Below are 17,933 nucleotides of genomic sequence, written 5' to 3'. Positions count from 1 at the left end.
AAGAAGAAAACAAATCCTACCATTTGCAACAACATGGATGGAGCTAGAAGGTGTTACACTCAGTGAAATAAGCCAGGCAGAGAAAGTATCAAATGATTCCCTTCATTTGTGGAGTATTAACAACAAAGCAAAACTGTAGGAACAGAACAGCAGCTGACTCACAGACTCCAAAGGACTACTGGTTAACAAAGGGGGGAGGAGGGAGGGCAGGGAGGGAGGGATAAGGGGATTAGGGGCATTGTGGTTAGCACACATAATGTAAGGGGGTCACAGGGAAGGCAGTATAGCACAGAGAAGACAAGTAGTAACTATTGCATCTTACTACGCTGATGGACAGTGACTGCAGTGGATGTTGGAGAGGGACTTGATAATATGGGTGAATGTAGCAACCACAACGCTGCTCATGTGAAGCCTCCATAAGATTGTTTATCAATGATACCTTATTAAAAAAAAAAAGATACGTGACTCATCCAGGATCACACAGCCACATTATGACAGATCCATGCCTAGAATCACAGTTTTTCTAATATCTAAGTTAGTGTTCTTTTTATGATCCTCTGTTCTGCAACCTCTTGTCTCGCACCCTAAAATGGGTATCAGAACATGGGATGAGTCAGACCTCCTGAGCTCAATATTAGGTTCCATCTCTTGACCTTGGGGAAATCACTTTCTGAATCTGTATTTCTTCACTGGTGAAATTAAATAATAATATCACTGTAATTTTCTAGTGGAGTTGTAATTAGTAATGGTACCAAGATTCAAATCTGTGTTTATCTGTGCTCTTAACCATTACATATACTGAATCATAAAGGGGTCAAGTTAAATTTACGAGTAGCTGAGTTGTGTAGCAAGCTAGGTGTATTTCAGGCTGTAGTGACTGTTATCAGCTGCCATTCCCAATTCCAACTAAATCTTTTAAAGTAATTCAAAGCATCAGAGCTCTGGAGAATGGAATTAAGCTGAATGTTCACTGATTAAATGACCTGTGTCATTCAAAATGTAGATGCATTGTTGGAAAAAAGGCTGAGGTTTTTAGAAATGTCTTTTTTCTAAAGTATTTGTTTAAAGACTGTCAGAAAATTCTATCTTTTTCCCTTACAGCACTGGGAGGTGTTCAAAAAAGTAACAGAAGTTTTCATTTTAGTTCCTGCACTTCTTGGTCTCAAAGGGAACTTGGAAATGACATTGGCATCCAGATTATCCACTGCAGTAAGTTTTTCCTACCTCTAAGAATATATATTACCTACGCTGTTTGTATTAAGGAGAATTTGTGTCAGGAAAAAAATTTTTCCTCTATCTGTTAAATTTCTGGACCTCAGAGGCATGCAAGTAATTATGTCTGATGTCATACCCTGAAAGTTTTCTAGGTTGTCTAATCTGAGAATTATAGGCCCACCTTTTTCCCAAGAAGAAATAATATGCTTGCCTCCTTTTATTCCAAGGCATTCTGGCAGTTATTATCAGTGCTGAAGACATGGGAAAAATCAAATATTGAGATTCTTTATGGTTCATTGGTTGGGTTGATTGTTATTTAAACTTTTTGTGATTGTAAAAGTTATACATGCTTAATGTAATAACTGAAGAGCAGAGAAAAAGTATAAAGAAGGAAGTTTATCATCTGTGATATCCATTTGAAGGTACATTATGATCTTTCCATATCAATAAGTGCAGACCTATGTTATTTTTACTAGCTATGTACTTTTTTGTTGCATACATCTACTACAGTTTAATTCATCATTCATTATTAGATATATAGGTTCTTTCTAATGTTTTGCTATTAAAACAATATTGTAATGAATATTCTTATACATATATTTGTGCATTCTTTTCTTATACTTTCTGGCAAATTCTAGGATTGTACTTACTGTTCAGAAAAAAGAATGTATGTCTCTAAGGCTTTACCTGCATATGATAAATTGTCATCTAGAGAGGTTAAAACATTTTTGAAAATACTTCCTTTAGCAGGGCTCTGAGGGTTTTTTTAGAAGCCCAAAAGGACACTGATTTTGCACTATAACATTCTTTGGGAGTTCACCATTGGAACCAAATTATGGTTAAAACTATGTAATTAGTGAGGTTCACTTTAATGAGCCATCTGCCCACTGAATGTTAGCCAAAAATTAACTAAACCATCAGAGGATATTACTAATTGCAGTGCCTTTAGCATATAAAGGTTTTTTTTTTTTCCTCTTTAAAGTAGCTACAGCAATGAGTCCATCTATGAACTAGGGGAAAAAACATTGTATATCTAATGGTAACCAAGATGTAGGAGCTGAACGACTGTGGTGTTCCAAGAAACACCTCTCCTTGGATGAGAGCACTCTCTCCATCTCCTTCCCCCTCTCCATTTCCCCCCAGGCACCTGTGAGTTCCCTCTGTTTCTTGAAGAGTAGCAGATGCTTAGAAAGGAGATGCATTAAATAATGCTTTTTTTATTAAAAAAAAACATTATTGACTTGTTAATTAAGAGGAAATGCTACATGTGCCCTATGGAACTTTCTAAGCCCCTTCTTCATATAAAAGGTCATATAACCATACTCTACCTAGGACAATAAGGAAATGTTGGGATATTAGTGAGTTCTCATAATGTTCCAGGACTGTGCTAATTGCTTTACAAGGATATTTTATAATAATCCTCTGAGATAAGCACTATTATTCCTATTTTACAGAGGGGGAACTGAGGCTTAGAAAGGTGGAACTATCTTCCTGAGGACACAGAGCTTATAGATAATGGAATAAGTCACATTCCAGAACATTCCCAGTTCCCTGCACAGGATAACTGCCAGAGTTTATAAAACCAGTAAATAACAGCAGTAACAAAAATCTAATAGTTTTCTCCTCTACATTGTAAGGATATTCTCCTAAGGTCTTGGTCTTAGCTAATAGACTGGTACTTAATATTTTAAAACTTTTGATATTCATTATTCTAAAAAAGTATTATTTAACAATATACTCCTGGTGCTTTATCTCTGTAGTTAGTTGGAGAGCTAGAATTGTCTTGGCATATCAGTTAGGCACAAGGGTGGAACCAAATCTTAAAGAGTAGAATTACTTTGGTAAATTCACTTTGGTCTATAATTTTGCATGTAATCATTATAAAGGGACTGGAGAATAATAGAAACTAAGGCTCCTTGGACTAGAGCATAGAAGTATAAGATGATCCTGGAACATCTTGTGGTGCAAGGAAGTAAAGAATTGTTTAAAAAAAAGATGGGAACATGCCAAAAGGCTACAGGGTAACATACTAGCCAGATCTGGGACAGTTTGAACCACAAAATAAATGTTAGTTACATAGTATAACCTAGGTCATTAGAGTCCATTACTCTATAGATGAATAAAAAGGCAGGCAAAGTGCTTGCTGTGGTAATATTTACACAAATAATTTCATATATTAATAAGGACTGTAAGAAAATAAAACAGGGTAATATGATGAAGGATGACTCATGAAGGCTATTTTATATTAAGTGGTTGGGGAAGACTTCTCTGAGAGGTAATGTGTAAGCTGGCACCTGAATAAAAGAAAATTAAAGTAAACCTAAATAATGGAAGTGAGTCAGCCATATCAAAATCTGGGGAAAAAACATTCTAAGTTACTGTTATATCTAATCAGTGTAATGAAGTCAGTGTAATAATGCCAGATATTTACACACATACTAAACAGGTTCAATTTAACATTTGGGCCTAGGGCAGGAATACAAACAGGACCATATGATGTATGTCTACATAGTTTTAAATTATGCAACAAGCTTACAAACTTAAAAATAAAATACCTTTCTACACTGGCAAATATATCCTTATGAAGATCTAGAAGCCCAAGATCAAATTATGAATTCTTGGACTTCTTGGTTTCTGTTTTGGAACATGGTGTCGTGGTGAGAGCCAGCTCCTGGTCTGAGACCTGTGTATCTGGAGCATGACCTGGAAAAGACAATGAGGCACAGGCTTTGGCCAGGCACACCACCTGGGCCTTTTGTTCTCCTGCCCTTGTAGTATGCAACGTAGCTAAAGAAGGGCCAAAAATGGGGCCCTTCAAGCCATGCTTCTCAGAGCTGAGTCCCTCTTACCAGATGCAGAGCACTACTGATTCAAGCTTTCAGAAGTGAAAACTTCTTTCAGCATAAGGAAAATTTCATGACATAAAAAGAGATTTTGAAGCTGCTCTGTATGTACTTCTACAAGATATTAAAACAAGGTGGAAGAGAAGTTATATATTAAAAAGGTTTGGTTGAACAAAATGGCCTTAATATTATACTCTGAAGGTAACAATTAACAGGATTTAATAATAACCAGTAGTTGTTTACAGAGAAAGTTGCTTTACTGGAATCTTCTAAGTAACCAAAGGGACATAACCTTGAAGTGTACAAGTACTTATTTCTTACATAATTTCTGCTGTAAAAGTCCTGTCATTCTGCTCTTGAGAAGATCCTGAAATTGGCAAGTAAAAGCTGAGCTATAGATGAAAATTCATTACTTTTTTGGTGTCTTGGAACCTCACTTCACTGTTACACTTTTAGACCCACCGTTTTAAAGATAAGTTTTTCTCAAGTGATGTTGTGAAGCAATAAGCAAATGTAAAATTTTCTAATAAAAAATATAAGTTAGGGCAATAATCATAGACTCATCTGAACATATTTAGAAGGCATCATCAAGCAGCATACAAAACTTCAGTTTATGGAATTATTTCAATGAAATTGCATTGTCACTATCAAACAAATCTTTAAAACTAAGAATTAAAGAGGAGATAAGTCTTTTATCAATTATATGATAGGAAAGAAAGCCTCCATTCTCAGAAGTATCTAAACAGACAAAACTAGCCAAAAGCAATCTTGATTTTCTTATGATTTTGTTTGAAAGTAGGTGTCTACATAGTATTACATACATGAAGTATAGTGACCACAGGATCAATCTAGCAGTTCTCAGTGCTAACAAATTATTTCTGAGAGGTTTAATAATAAAACGGTAGTACAATTTTTAAAATTTGATTAAATTTGATGTTTATTCTAGTATCTACAGAAGTTCGTATATATTGGTGACATTTTGTATCAGCTGAATATTGATTTTAACATTTGACCATTTGTCATCCAGCTGAAATGTGTGTCCAGTATATCTCTAGCTTTTGTCCTAAAAGCAAAACAAAAACTTCTGTGTAACTTTACTGTGGTTTTCAGAGTTAGGGAAATTATATACATATATATTCCATCTGCCATCTTTTCCCTGTTACCTACACTTGAATTATGTTCTAAGAACTGGTGGGTTACCTAAGTAGAACTCAAGTTAAAAGACTTTTGGCAGAAGAGGAGAATAAAGAAGAGGTCTTGGAAAACAAAAGTGACAATTTTAAAGGAGAAGTGGTTAGAATGAGAGTTTAAAGGTGGCTTTAGTTTCATTTCGTTGGAAAATGAACTTTGTTCTGATAAATATAGTTAAACATACAAGCATTTAAGCAACTTGATAATGTTGTCCAGAACACTGAAATTTTGGTTAGCTTATCTCAAAGAAAATACCTTTAAAAGCAACATTCTTGAGCATTACCCAGCATTTATTTAGATTCAAACAATAGATTATACATGCCAGTCCATTTCAAAATAGGCCATGCTGTAGGGAATCTGGTTAAAGAAAATATGTTGCAAGTTAAATTCTAATTTGACTGCTTATTACCATTTAAACTGAATGTAAGTTTAATCTTTTCTTTTTATTTAAATTTTAGTTTATTTGTTGTGTGTCTATTTTATATTAGATATGCTCCTCAACTATCCGAATATATTTATTTATTTATATTTTAGAGAGGGGAAGCTGATTAGAAATTTGCACATGGGAGAAGCTTGTTAACCACAGACTTAATCGAAAGGTGATCTAGCTCAACCCTTCATTGGGGAGACAGGGATGAAGTTGATGTCTTCCATAGGTCCAGAATTGTGTCACTGATTTTAAGGTATTTGAGCCATAATTGGGAAGGAATTATTCAGTTCTGAGCAATTTAAAGACCAAAATTAAGTGAATATATCATGTCATCATAGCTTGATGCCACAATTTACTATTTTTCCAATTACTCACTTCTTTACTCTTATTTTTTGAGCCTATTTGATATAGAAATGCCCCAGGCAATGCCAAGGGCCAAAGGCAGGATTGTTGTTGATATGTTATGTTAGATCAGTGGTTCTCAAAGTAGGATCATCAGCATCAGCAACTTGTTAGAAATGCAAATTCTCGGCCCCACTCTAAAGCTACTGAATCAGAAACTCTGGGGGTCTGGTTTAGCAATCTGTTCTTTACAAGCTCTTCAGACGATTCTGATACATATCAAAGTTTGGGAACCACTGTGTTAAATGAACAGCATGGAGGCCAGAGGGCCTGGGACCAAAATCACAGGCATGAGATCATTTTGTGGGCCATTGTAAGGGCTTTGGCTGTTGTGTGAAATGGGAAGCCATTAGAAGGTTTTGAACAGAGGGCTAATGTGATCTGATATATATATATATATATATATAGTTATCATTAATCTACAATTACATGAAGAACATTATGTTTACTAGGGTCCCCCCTTCACCAAGTCCCCCCCACAAACCCCATTACAGTCACTGTCCATCAGCATACTAAGATGCTGTAGAATCACTACTTGTCTTCTCTGTGTTGCACAGCCCTCCCCATTCCCCACCCACACATTATATGATAGATATTTTTAACAGATTATTTTGACTATTGTGTTGAGACAAAGCTACAGGTGGCTAAAGGCCTGATGCAGGGAAACAAATTGAAAGTCTATTGCAATAATACAGACTACAGATAATGTTGGCTTGGATCAGGGTGATAGCAGTGGAGGTAGTGAGACATAGTTGGAGTCCAGGACTATTTTCAGAGAGAGGCAACAGAATTAGCTGATGGATTAGCTGAAATTAAAGACCAAGCCTAGTCACTTGAAATTTTCTCTGGGTTTGAGAAGGGTAAAAGTAAACACATTAGTAGATGAAAAAGTAGTAACTTGTATCATCAAGCTATGGTAACATGGTATATTCATCTGGTTTGTGGTGCTTTAATTGCTGAGAAAATTTTATCTCAAGTTTGCTAGGCAGAGTACTACCATTCTTACAGAATGCTAGAGACTCCTGGCTATATCCTGATTCTGATACTCTGTTGGCTGTTAAAGCAACTATAGGTTAATGACGTCTTAATAGCAAATCCCTCAAGCCTCACCTTCTGTAGGCTCTTCACTGACGCTTCTCTACTTGAAGTTTTTATTACCCTTGACTTTGAGACCTACGCTCTCCTCATTCTCCCATTTCTTTCATGGCTTGTTCTTAGTCTGGTTCTTTGGTTTCTTTTTCTTTGCTTATCCTCTTGATTTGAGATTTTCTTGAAATTTTAGTGCTTTGTTTTACATGTTCACCATCAGTAACTTCATGTGGTCCACCAGTGCACGCACAATGCTGACTCTCAGATCCATATCTTCAGTTTCTTTCCTGCCCTCCAGAGCTGAGTTTTCAGTTGTCTGTATCACTCACTGCATTCAAGATTAAACTCATTACCTTTTCCTACTCCAACCATGGTTTTATATTTCTTATCAATTTACTGACATTACCAATCACCTCCCCACCTTCTATGCACTTACTGTCCAGTCTCAGTTCCACCTATGAAATCCCTCTTTCCTTTCCCTTAGGCCCTACCTACCACTATCTTAATTTAGTTGTCTGTTGTCTCCAACTGGGACTGCTGTAACAGATTCCTAACTATACTCCCTAATTCAAGAGAGAATGAGTATAATTTTTTTAAAACTAAAACAAGTACTATTTGAAAGTCAGCTTTTTCATCTCTGGTCAAAAAATATTTTTTAAAGTTCATAGCTGTGGGAAAAGGCAAATAGTGAATCTGTGGCATATTACTACACTGATGGACAGTGACTGCATTGGGGTGTGGGTGGGGACGTGACAATATGGGTAAAGGTAGTAACCACATCGTTTTTTTCATGTGAAACCTTCATAAGAGTGTATATCAATAATACCTAAAAAACTGAAAAAATCATAGCTGTGGAATGCCAATGTATGATTTACTTTAATCTTTTTGCTCCATTAAAAAATATGCTCATTTTTATGATTATCTGCAGGAGAATCAGGATAAATGAGTTTGTAAGATTATAAGGAAGGCTTTTGGTAAGTGTAAAGGTGAAGAACTTAAAACATAAGATATTGTATATAGGCTACTCAATCTGTTGAAGGTCAATTGTCTTTAAAACTTGTTTTTCTATAAAGCTAAAGATTAAATGTTCACAGATGAAAAGATATTTCAGTACAAAATTTCCTATTTTAACAACAGGAGATTTAATAATGATAAGTCCAAATTAATTTTATCTTGCCCCTTATTTCTTAAAGAAAATTTATTTCTAAAGAGATGGTGATTAACTTGAATAATTTTCCTGGGTTTTTATCTTTTCAACAGTAGATGTATATTATAGTAGATATTGCTGTGGAATATAACAGTTGTACATAATTGGAAAATTAACCAAGCACAGTGATTTTATGTATTGTTGGGTTTACGTTCTGTTTTTTGAGGTCTAAAATTTTCTGCTTCTAGAAGCTAGATATAAAAGAGTCAAAAATGGTATCCGCTGTCCTAAGGAAAATATATCTATTTTCCAGGAGCAAATTGCCCTGCACAGTTTGATTAGTACTTTTCCACTCTAGGCAACACTGATTTCTGTAGCCTCAAACCTCGTCTCAGAGAACTCTTGATTCTTTGAAATTATTTTGAAATATTCTACCTTTTTAATCATTAATTCAAAAAATATTTTTGGGTCCTTATTAAATGCCAAGCACTGCTCTCTGTGGTAGGGAATCATCAATAAACAAAACAGAAAACATTCCTGCCTTCATTGAAGTTACCTTCTAGGAAGGGCACATGAAGAAGTTGGCAAGACCTCTTCCCCTAATAATTTTAAGTTAGACTTCTAATTCAAATTGCAGAATTCCTAAAATAAATATTAAAGCTGCAAGTAATGATATTAATAACTATGGCATCATTTAAATACAGTAGTAATCTCATAGTTACTTCATAAATTTGGCATAATTCTAAATTTTATAGGTTCTTGTCATACATTCTGATTATTAGATACAAATGAGATTGTAAATTCCTAATAGTTCTTCATTTTAAGATATGTTAAAATGTACTTAAGTTATAAGTACAAAGCCATTGTCATTGCTTTGTGGAGTGTAACTACTCATGTTTAATCTAAAACGGTCAACTAGATTTTTAACTCCTCCCTTTCTTTAAAGCATATTGAGGTATAACTGATGTATAATAAATTGCACAAATTAAAAATATACTATTTCATGAATTTTAATGCCCAGCATGTATGTGTGAAGCCATTACCACAATCAAGAGTATAGGCATATGCATTATACTGTACATTCAGAAAGACATCAGAATGTGTATTGTGTGCATTTTAGTATATTATGTTTTATTATAAAATATTTCAAGCATGTAAATATGTCACAGAATACCTAATTCCAGTTAATGGCAGAATGCTGTGGTTCAGTGAACCTTCCCAGAGATTAACAATTACAAAATCTAGACAAACTTTTTGAAGATAATGGAAAATGATGAAAAACACATAGAAACTAGAGTTTACCCTTAAAAGACCATATTTACAATGGATAGGAAGTGCAATCTGTGGTTTTTTTTTTAGCTGAGGGAGTTTCCCCAATCCATGCATCTCATGTTTTGGAAAACCCACAGTTTACCAGCTTGAGGTTACAGAGGTCAGAGAGCCTGGCCAAAAAAAAACAACAACAACAACAACAGAAGCACAAGGGGGACCTATATGTGAAAGACAAATACACTGGCTAAGATCTGTGAATTTTTTACTTTCTTGACCAACTGCCTTCTGTGACTTATGCATAGCTCTAATGGCAGATGGTTGAAGTTCTTGAGAAATGTAGTTCTGGGCTTTGGAAGGGACTGATCGTGATGGTATCAAGTGTATCTGGCACAGTTGCAAACATAATTCATAGCACTTATTCATTCTGTCATGTTCACTTTTTTATCTTTTCCTAGACTTTAATATATGTGTGTCTCTACTGATCATCAAGCAGTCCTGAAGTCTTGCCATCTTATACTTTTTCATGGAATCATTTTAGATTGCTTCCCATACCTATAGATATTTTTCTACATTTTCTAAACGTTATTAAAAATAACAGTTTTCTCTTATGCCTATTTCTTGAACACTGAACCTGGTTCACACTTTAAATGTTGCTTGTACCTTATTTAACTCACTTGAGCAAAGACCCAGGTTACTAGAGCTACAAACACAAATTTCCCCAATAATTTATATTTCCATACTCAGGAAAGAAATCTACAAATAAAGACAGCATGAATAATTATTCTGAAAAACTGAGAAATCTTAATATTTGCATTACCTGGATTCTTTGAGACCACAGTCCAACGCGAGGTTAGAGAATACTATCAGTTTTCCAAATTGATAGAGGAAATGTTGATGTAGCACATAACATGCTGGTGTGAAGCCAGTGAGCTAAGCTTTAGTTTGTCTGTGGTTAAAACTACACAGAAACAACAGCCCTGTGTATCTCCCTCTTTACCCATTCAGTTATCTTCTGTGACCAAGCAGATAATGAATAAATGAACCCCAGCTCAGTATAGTATTTTTAACAGTGATTGTTCATTGCTTCCCAGTTGACCACATTTGAAAAACTTGACACAGTTGGATATACATTTTTTTGAATCTTAAATGGTTGAGAAGTATGATTTAGCTTAGAGTACAATTGAATATGTGAATAATAATATTATTTCTTGGGAGCATATGTATTCCACTTAGCAGAAATGTCTAAATTTTAATAGTGAGATACACAATTAAACTGTATCTCAGTAAGTTTTCTGTTGCTAATATTTTAGTCATGATTCAAATACAAATTATGTACATATGAGTGATTTATTTATGTCTGGGCTTTTAGGTCACTAATTCATCAAATTACATCTGTTTCATGATAGGGAATTAAGTGCTAGCAGCTCAAAAGTATGTAACTATATTGGGTCTGAATACATAAAATTTGGAATGTTAGGATCACGTTTGATGTTGTAGTTGTAAAATAACATGGGCAGGTGGATAGTGCTAATTCTTGTGAGCTAGTTAGTTAAACGTTTTGCTAGACATCTCAGGCAAGCTAAATGTGAAATGCAAGACTGGTAGTGAATTAAGAATTATATTTAAAGTGCAATGTGAACTCATCAGATTTACTAAAATATTATCTTTGGCTTTAAGACTTCATATGCTGTTTAAACACAGTAGAGAACAATAGATTATTCAGTGATACATGAAAATATCTACTTTAACAGGTAAATATTGGGAAGATGGATTCACCTATTGAAAAATGGAACCTAATAATTGGCAACTTGGCTTTAAAGCAGGTAAGTGATACACACTGTTTACACATCTTAGTTGTTACCTAAGAATGAAATAATTGTAGCTCTATTAAGTCTACCATTTAATTGTTTCAGTGGACCCAAAACAATAGTTTAGTACAATAAAGAGAACATGGTAGAAAATGGATATCCATAATCTCTGAAAATTTTCTTTCTTTAAGAAATTATCAGGTTCTTCCAAATATGAAAAATATATAATAAAATATAGAAAAAATATACAAGTATTTTCTATTATAAGTGTGTAATAGAGCCAAATTTGAGTTAATATCTGTATAAATAAATAGTTAACACTTCATTGCTTAGGTGCTATTTTCCACTTTGATTTTTTTTTAAGTATATGTTTTATACATTATGGTCAAATGTTTGTTTAAACTGAGTTTTCCTTAATTTGTTAACATTACTAGCATTATTATAAATGAACACATTAAATTGTCAGTTACATATATTTTAAACTGTGGACTATATATAGATTATCTACAGCTCTATTCGATCTCAGGTGAGTATCTCTTCCTCTCCCACTACTCTCTACTATGCTCAAGACATAAGAGTGCAGCCCTAGTAACTCTCTAGCAAGTGTGAGTGTGGGGAATGCTCACTAATTTTAATGTTAGCTCAACTAGGATATAATATTGAGAACATGACTACAGAAAAGTAATTTCATGTAATGCATTTCAAACATAGAAATTAAGGAATTTTGGAATATGGGGCTTTAAAAAATTATCTTTGCAACTGCTTATAAAATTGCAGGGTTAGAAAAAGTCTGGGATCTAATCTTAGCTCCAACATTAACCAGCTGTGTAACCTGTTAATCTTTCTGGGCTTCATTGTCTTTTTAAATTACAGTATTGCATTAGAGATGTCTATGAAACTCTTCAGCTTGAAACTATAGGAACCTATGCAGGGATAATAATAAAAATATTTAACAACAACTAGGATAATATATAAATTTTAAATTTTTATTCTTTAAATTTTATCTTATTCTTTAAATATCCTAAGCTCTTACCAAGTAACATGAGTGGTGGTATAAATTATTCACCAAATCATTCTAATAATGTCCATCTCAGCTTTTAATTTTCCCTTCCACTCTTAGTACCCCACCTTCCCTTGTCATCCTCTCTCCCTGCAATTGTTAGTCAGGATGGGAGCCAGAAATGTCCTGGTATTCACTGATCCTGGCTGCTGCCATAGCCTGAAGTCTACGTCATTGTCTGTCTCATTCCACCAAGGATGTATGACAAACAGGGAACCCCACACAGGTCTACAGAACACAGTTGGTGCCAGCCAGTGAGGCAGCAACTGGTTGTAGCCCAGTTACCTGTGGACAAAAGCAGAAAGGAGAAGAAAAGAAGATTAGGTGGTGGTCATTGTGTCTTTCTGAGGCTTCATCTGTTAAAGTGAGGGAGCAGATGAGCCTGGGGAGTGGGATGGGTTAACAAAGGCTCCTCTGGAGGCTGGCTATGGAGGGTAGAGGTGGGGAAGGATGGAAAAGCAGAGGTGGCACATGCTCTGGCTGGTGGGGTGGGGTGCTGTTCTGACTATTAAATGGGATCCCAAGGACATTACTTGTCACAGATTTCTTCACAGTTGAGCTTTAAGACTTCATATGTGAAGTCTTATGCACTTAACCAGTGCATATATTGTCAAGTAAAGCCAAGTTCCCAATCCCATTGAAGAACCATTACCTTACCCAGAGAGACGTGCTCTGCACTGACATCTATTTAGGTCTATGGCCCGTTTAACACCCCAGCTACTACATGAACCAGCTACAGACTTTAGTCTTCTCTTGGGCACAGTTGAGCATTTCTTTTGCAGGTTTATTTTACACAGTAGGACTTCTCATCTCAGCCGTGCACTTCCATTTCTACATAGATAGATAGATAGATAGATAGATAGATAGATAGATAGATAGATAGATAGATAGATAGATAGATAGATAGACAGACAGACAGACAGACAGACAGACAGACAGACAAACAGGCATGTAATGCTGTCTGTAGCAGACTTCCTAGTTCTGTATTTTACTGTCAAGCCAGAGAAATCTTGGAATAGCAGTGCTAGAATTTACAGTATTAATTAATTTTACTGCTTTTATATATAATGTTATTTACTAACAAGTATGAAAATGCTGGAATATTTTAGCAACTGGTACAGCCATCATCGGCTTACAGCTTGAATTTTAGCTCTGGATATTTGGGTAACATGTACAAGTATGTAATGAAAGATCATGGGGCTGAAATATAGAAAATCTGGGCTTGCTGGCCCTGGCTCTTCTGTTAATCTAGTATATGTACGACAAAATACCAGCCTACTTAGGTTTTTTACCTGGAGCCCTGCATTCCAGTGCATGGACTGGCTTCAGAGAGTCTGCAAGCACCTAGAAATTCCATTCAAAATATTGAATGCATCTGTGTTTTCATAGAGAAAAGAATCTCTATAAAACTTATGCCAGATTGCCAAAAGATCCATGACACAAACTCAGGACCAATGAACTATAAGCTGGTTCCTCTAGGATTTCTTTTAATTCTGGTGTTCTTCTGTGAATTCTAAGAGTTCACAGTCAGTGTTACTTTTTTTAGTTGCAGGTTTTTGTTTTTTGTGTTTTGTTTTTAAGTATTGCTTTGTGCCAGCATGGGGGAACACTTTATATATTTATATAATTCATTTAAATCTCAAAATGACCCTTTCAAATTCAGTATTATTGTTGACATTTTACAAATGAGGAGCTCAAGTTTTTATACCACTAATCACAATTGTGGTTATTTGTGAGGTCATTTTTTAATGTCTGTCTCTCTCACTGACTAAGAGCTCTGTGAAAGCAAGGAATAAAACTTTTAACAACTGTGTAGCCTAACACCAAGCTTAGTGCCTTGCACATAGTAGTTTCTAAGTAAATTCTTTTTGAATGAATGAATTTTAAAACTTGCCACAAGATTAGGTGATTCAGCCAGGGTCAGACTCTTATCATTCAATCCTAAAGTCCAATCTCTTGCCAACACTGCCTCTAGAATCAGACTTCAGTTGTGTGGATGGGCGTATTTCAATCTTAAGGTTGGTATTTAATTAGGTGACCTGTGGGTTATGCTATCAAAGTCACTTGGGGTACTTGTTAAAAACAGATACCTGGACTCCATCCTATAACTATCGCCACAGATAGGACAGTTTGAGAACCCACCACCTTAAGAATATTCAAACTAAAATATAGTAGTAGCTTCTTTAAAATGTAATAGTTCAATTACCATATGAATACTTTCTTCTGATTTATTGTATCCATATTTATAGAATCAAAAAGTGATTTTGAAATGAATTCAAGTTGGATTTTATACAAAATTTTTTTTAGGTTCAAGCAACAGTAGTTGGTTTTCTAGCAGCTGTGGCAGCAATTATATTGGGCTGGATTCCAGAGGGAAAGTATTATCTCGATCATTCCATACTTCTGTGCTCTAGCAGTGTGGCAACCGCCTTCATTGCATCTCTTCTACAAGGTAAACAAATTTATAAATGTCTATTCTACAGTCTTTTACTTTCAAATCATTTATTTTCCATGTTGACTGTTTTTGTTAAAATGACACTTGTTCATCATAAAAATAACAGAAAAATTATCTATTAACTTTTAAAGTAAAAATTATCTAGAAACTTTCTTTTGGGTATATCTATATTTATTGTGCATACACCTTCCTGGAGAACAGTCTTTCTAAGGTTGTCTTCTGGCCTCAGGTGCCCTGGTACACTTTCCAAATGAGATCAAGAAGATAGCCTGGCTGTTCATTTGTTTCTGTTAAGTTAAATTAATTAAGACACTGCTTTCTGGAAATCATGTAGAGGTTTTACTGGCTTGTCATTTGAGTAACAAGTAGTCCAGGAACTCTATTTCAAAAGCAGTCCCTCTGTTAAACATTTTTTAAAGTTTCAGATTTCAAAAAAATTTCTTCACTGTTTCTGTAACAATACAAATATAACCATATGCTTAACTTAGCATATTGTTGGCTATAGAATTTTAAAGAGCCAGAAGTTTCTAAATATTTGACTACATCAGAATTCTTCAGTTGAGACATCACTTCATATGTACCTATTAATGTGATTTATACTAGAGAACTAGCTTATTATTGAATCATAATATAAAGACTTAGTTCTTTTTATTATATAACTGCCATCTTCGCACCAGCAAAGTCAAGAATGGAAGATTCTCTTGTCAAGTGATTGTACAATGAAACTAACCTTTTTGACTAGGTTCTGGGAATTTAGAGAATCTTATTAAAATTAAGACTTCCAAAATATTTTCATGCATTCTGTTTTAGTACTTAGATATGTCAGGGGCAGTTTCTTGTCTATATACAGAATAACTGGAACTGAATGGAGTTAACATTGGCCAAAGCAGAGGGAAGTAGAGCTATCCAAAAATTAATTTCTGGTTAAAAAAAATGTTGAAACATAGGCATTCTATTTATTTAAGTTCATTTGCTTCTGTTTAAAAATTTTCAGTCTAACATGTATTTGTATTGCCTATGATTTTCAAAACCATAAAAATTCAGATTTTTATAATGCATTTGTTTAACCCTTCTTACTTTGAATTATGTATATTTTAATTTTATGATAATTTGGCCTTTATACATGTAAAACAAATACTATTAACCACCTTTTGTAGGTGAGAAAACTGACTCAACTAAGGTAAATCCAATTTCATTAGCTTATTTGGAGAAAATCAAAGTTAAAATCTTTCTTGACTCCAAGGTCTTTCCACTGATCGATGATGGCAAAATATTTGTTTTCAGCTGAAAAGATACACATGGCATTCCGTCATAGAACAACTTTCCATATTGATTTCTTAAAAATTATTCTATGTGATCACATCTTGATCACTATTGTATAATACATTTTTTAAAAGTGTCCATTAATGGATGAATGAAGAAAGAATATGAACATATACACAATGGAATATTGCTCAACCAAAAAAAATAAACTCTTGACGTTTCCAGCAACATAGGTGAACCTAGAGTATATTATGCTAAGTGAAATAAGTCAGAGAAAGACAGATACCATATGATTTCATTTACTGTTGGAATCTAAAAACTAAAACAAACAAAAACACAGAAACAGCCTCAAATAAGAGAACAAGCTGTGATTGCCAAAAGAGATGGTAGGGGATTAATAGGCAAAATAGTTGAAAAGGATAAAGAAGTACAAACTTTCAATTATAAAATAAATAAGTCATGGGGATGAAAAGTACAGCATAGAGAATATAGTCTATAATATTCTAATAACTTTGTATGGTGACAGGTAGTAACCACAGTTAGTGTGAGCATTTTGTAATGTACATAAAATGTCAAATTCTTGTGTTGTACACCTGAAACTAATATATTATGTCAACTATACTTTAGTAAAAACTTAAAAATAAATAATTAATAAAGAGACAAAAACATCTTTTGCTATTGCTTTTTTTTCTCTTTACAATGATACTATAGGAATGGTAAGTCCACAGAGTGAAAAAACCTCCAGATAGACAATGAAAGGCATTGTTTAAAGGAAGACAAAAATTCTACTCTTAACAATTTTGATTTTAAGAGGTTGTAGAAAAAAATACTGGACTAAAGTTACTTACAAGCTATCTGACCCTAGGCAGGAATTTAACTCGTATTTCCAGGATCCCAGTTTTATTTTCTATAAAATGAACATGCTAGAATAAAATCATTTAGAGTCATTTTCAGTCTAAAAATGCAGTGAGAGTGTTTTTTTTTTACATGTAGCCATGTTTAGACTTCCATACCAATTTGCAGTTTGCACATAAACAAACTCATCTTAATTTTCTCTGCACCATATCCTCTGAGTGTGTAGGCATGAGACGATCTGTACAATTGGGTATGGGCATAAATGTTCTAATTTTTCTCACATTTCTAGGAGTCAAGAAAATAAGGATTTAAAAGTACAAGTACAAAGTCACATTTTTACCTTCTTTCTGTCCAGCAGTTGTAGGCTCATAGAAACTTTGCATTTGAAGCATACCCCTTACAAAGAATTCTTTTTTGTGTTCTGGCCTCCAGTGTTCAGAATGTAATTACTTCCTTCCTCTAAACACTTCACTGCTTTTAAATAAGAAAATGAAGCAAGCCTCTCTGGCTACCACTATATAAACAAATCTGGTTTTGCTGGTCTTCTTCCTAATTGCTATGCGTATAAATATGATTCACCTTTCCACCTTTCTTTGACATTGTCACACTTTGAGGGTTAAAACAAAATCTCTGGTTTTGATTCACACAAATGTATTGCATCTAAGACATACATGTTACTAAATTTGAAACCTTAGCTTTAATGTTATCTTACAGTAGCTATTCAGGTCTCTAAATGCAACACTGAACTTCTCAAGTCTTCTGTGGTGTGTGCTTAAAGTTGTTGAAAGGCATTTTGCCACAGCTTTAGAATGAAGTATTTCGCTTGCTTTAGTCAGCTTATCTAAGCAGTCTAACTGGAGCTGATGTGTTATTTCTCTAGCTTTTATATGTCAGTATTTAGGA

General features: G+C 34.4%; 1 protein-coding gene across 8 annotated transcripts in view; it reads left to right on the top strand.

Moving 5' to 3' along the window:
* Nucleotides 1-17,933, top strand: part of SLC41A2 (solute carrier family 41 member 2) — a 120,139-nt gene that overhangs the window by 45,510 nt on the left and 56,696 nt on the right. For 7 of the 8 annotated variants that reach the window (XM_037007111.2, XM_073213768.1, XM_037007113.2 and 4 more), the window contains 3 exons: nt 1,102-1,209; nt 11,341-11,412; nt 14,765-14,909. In XM_037007111.2, coding sequence (XP_036863006.1) covers nt 1,102-1,209; nt 11,341-11,412; nt 14,765-14,909 — 325 coding nt within the window. The remainder of the gene's footprint in view (nt 1-1,101; nt 1,210-11,340; nt 11,413-14,764; nt 14,910-17,933) is intronic. The other variant, XM_037007114.2, reaches the window with a different exon arrangement.

The sequence above is a fragment of the Manis javanica genome, chromosome 10, assembly GCF_040802235.1.
Source record: "Manis javanica isolate MJ-LG chromosome 10, MJ_LKY, whole genome shotgun sequence".
Lineage (NCBI taxonomy): Eukaryota > Metazoa > Chordata > Mammalia > Pholidota > Manidae > Manis > Manis javanica.
This window is presented reverse-complemented; position numbering and strand designations above follow the sequence as displayed.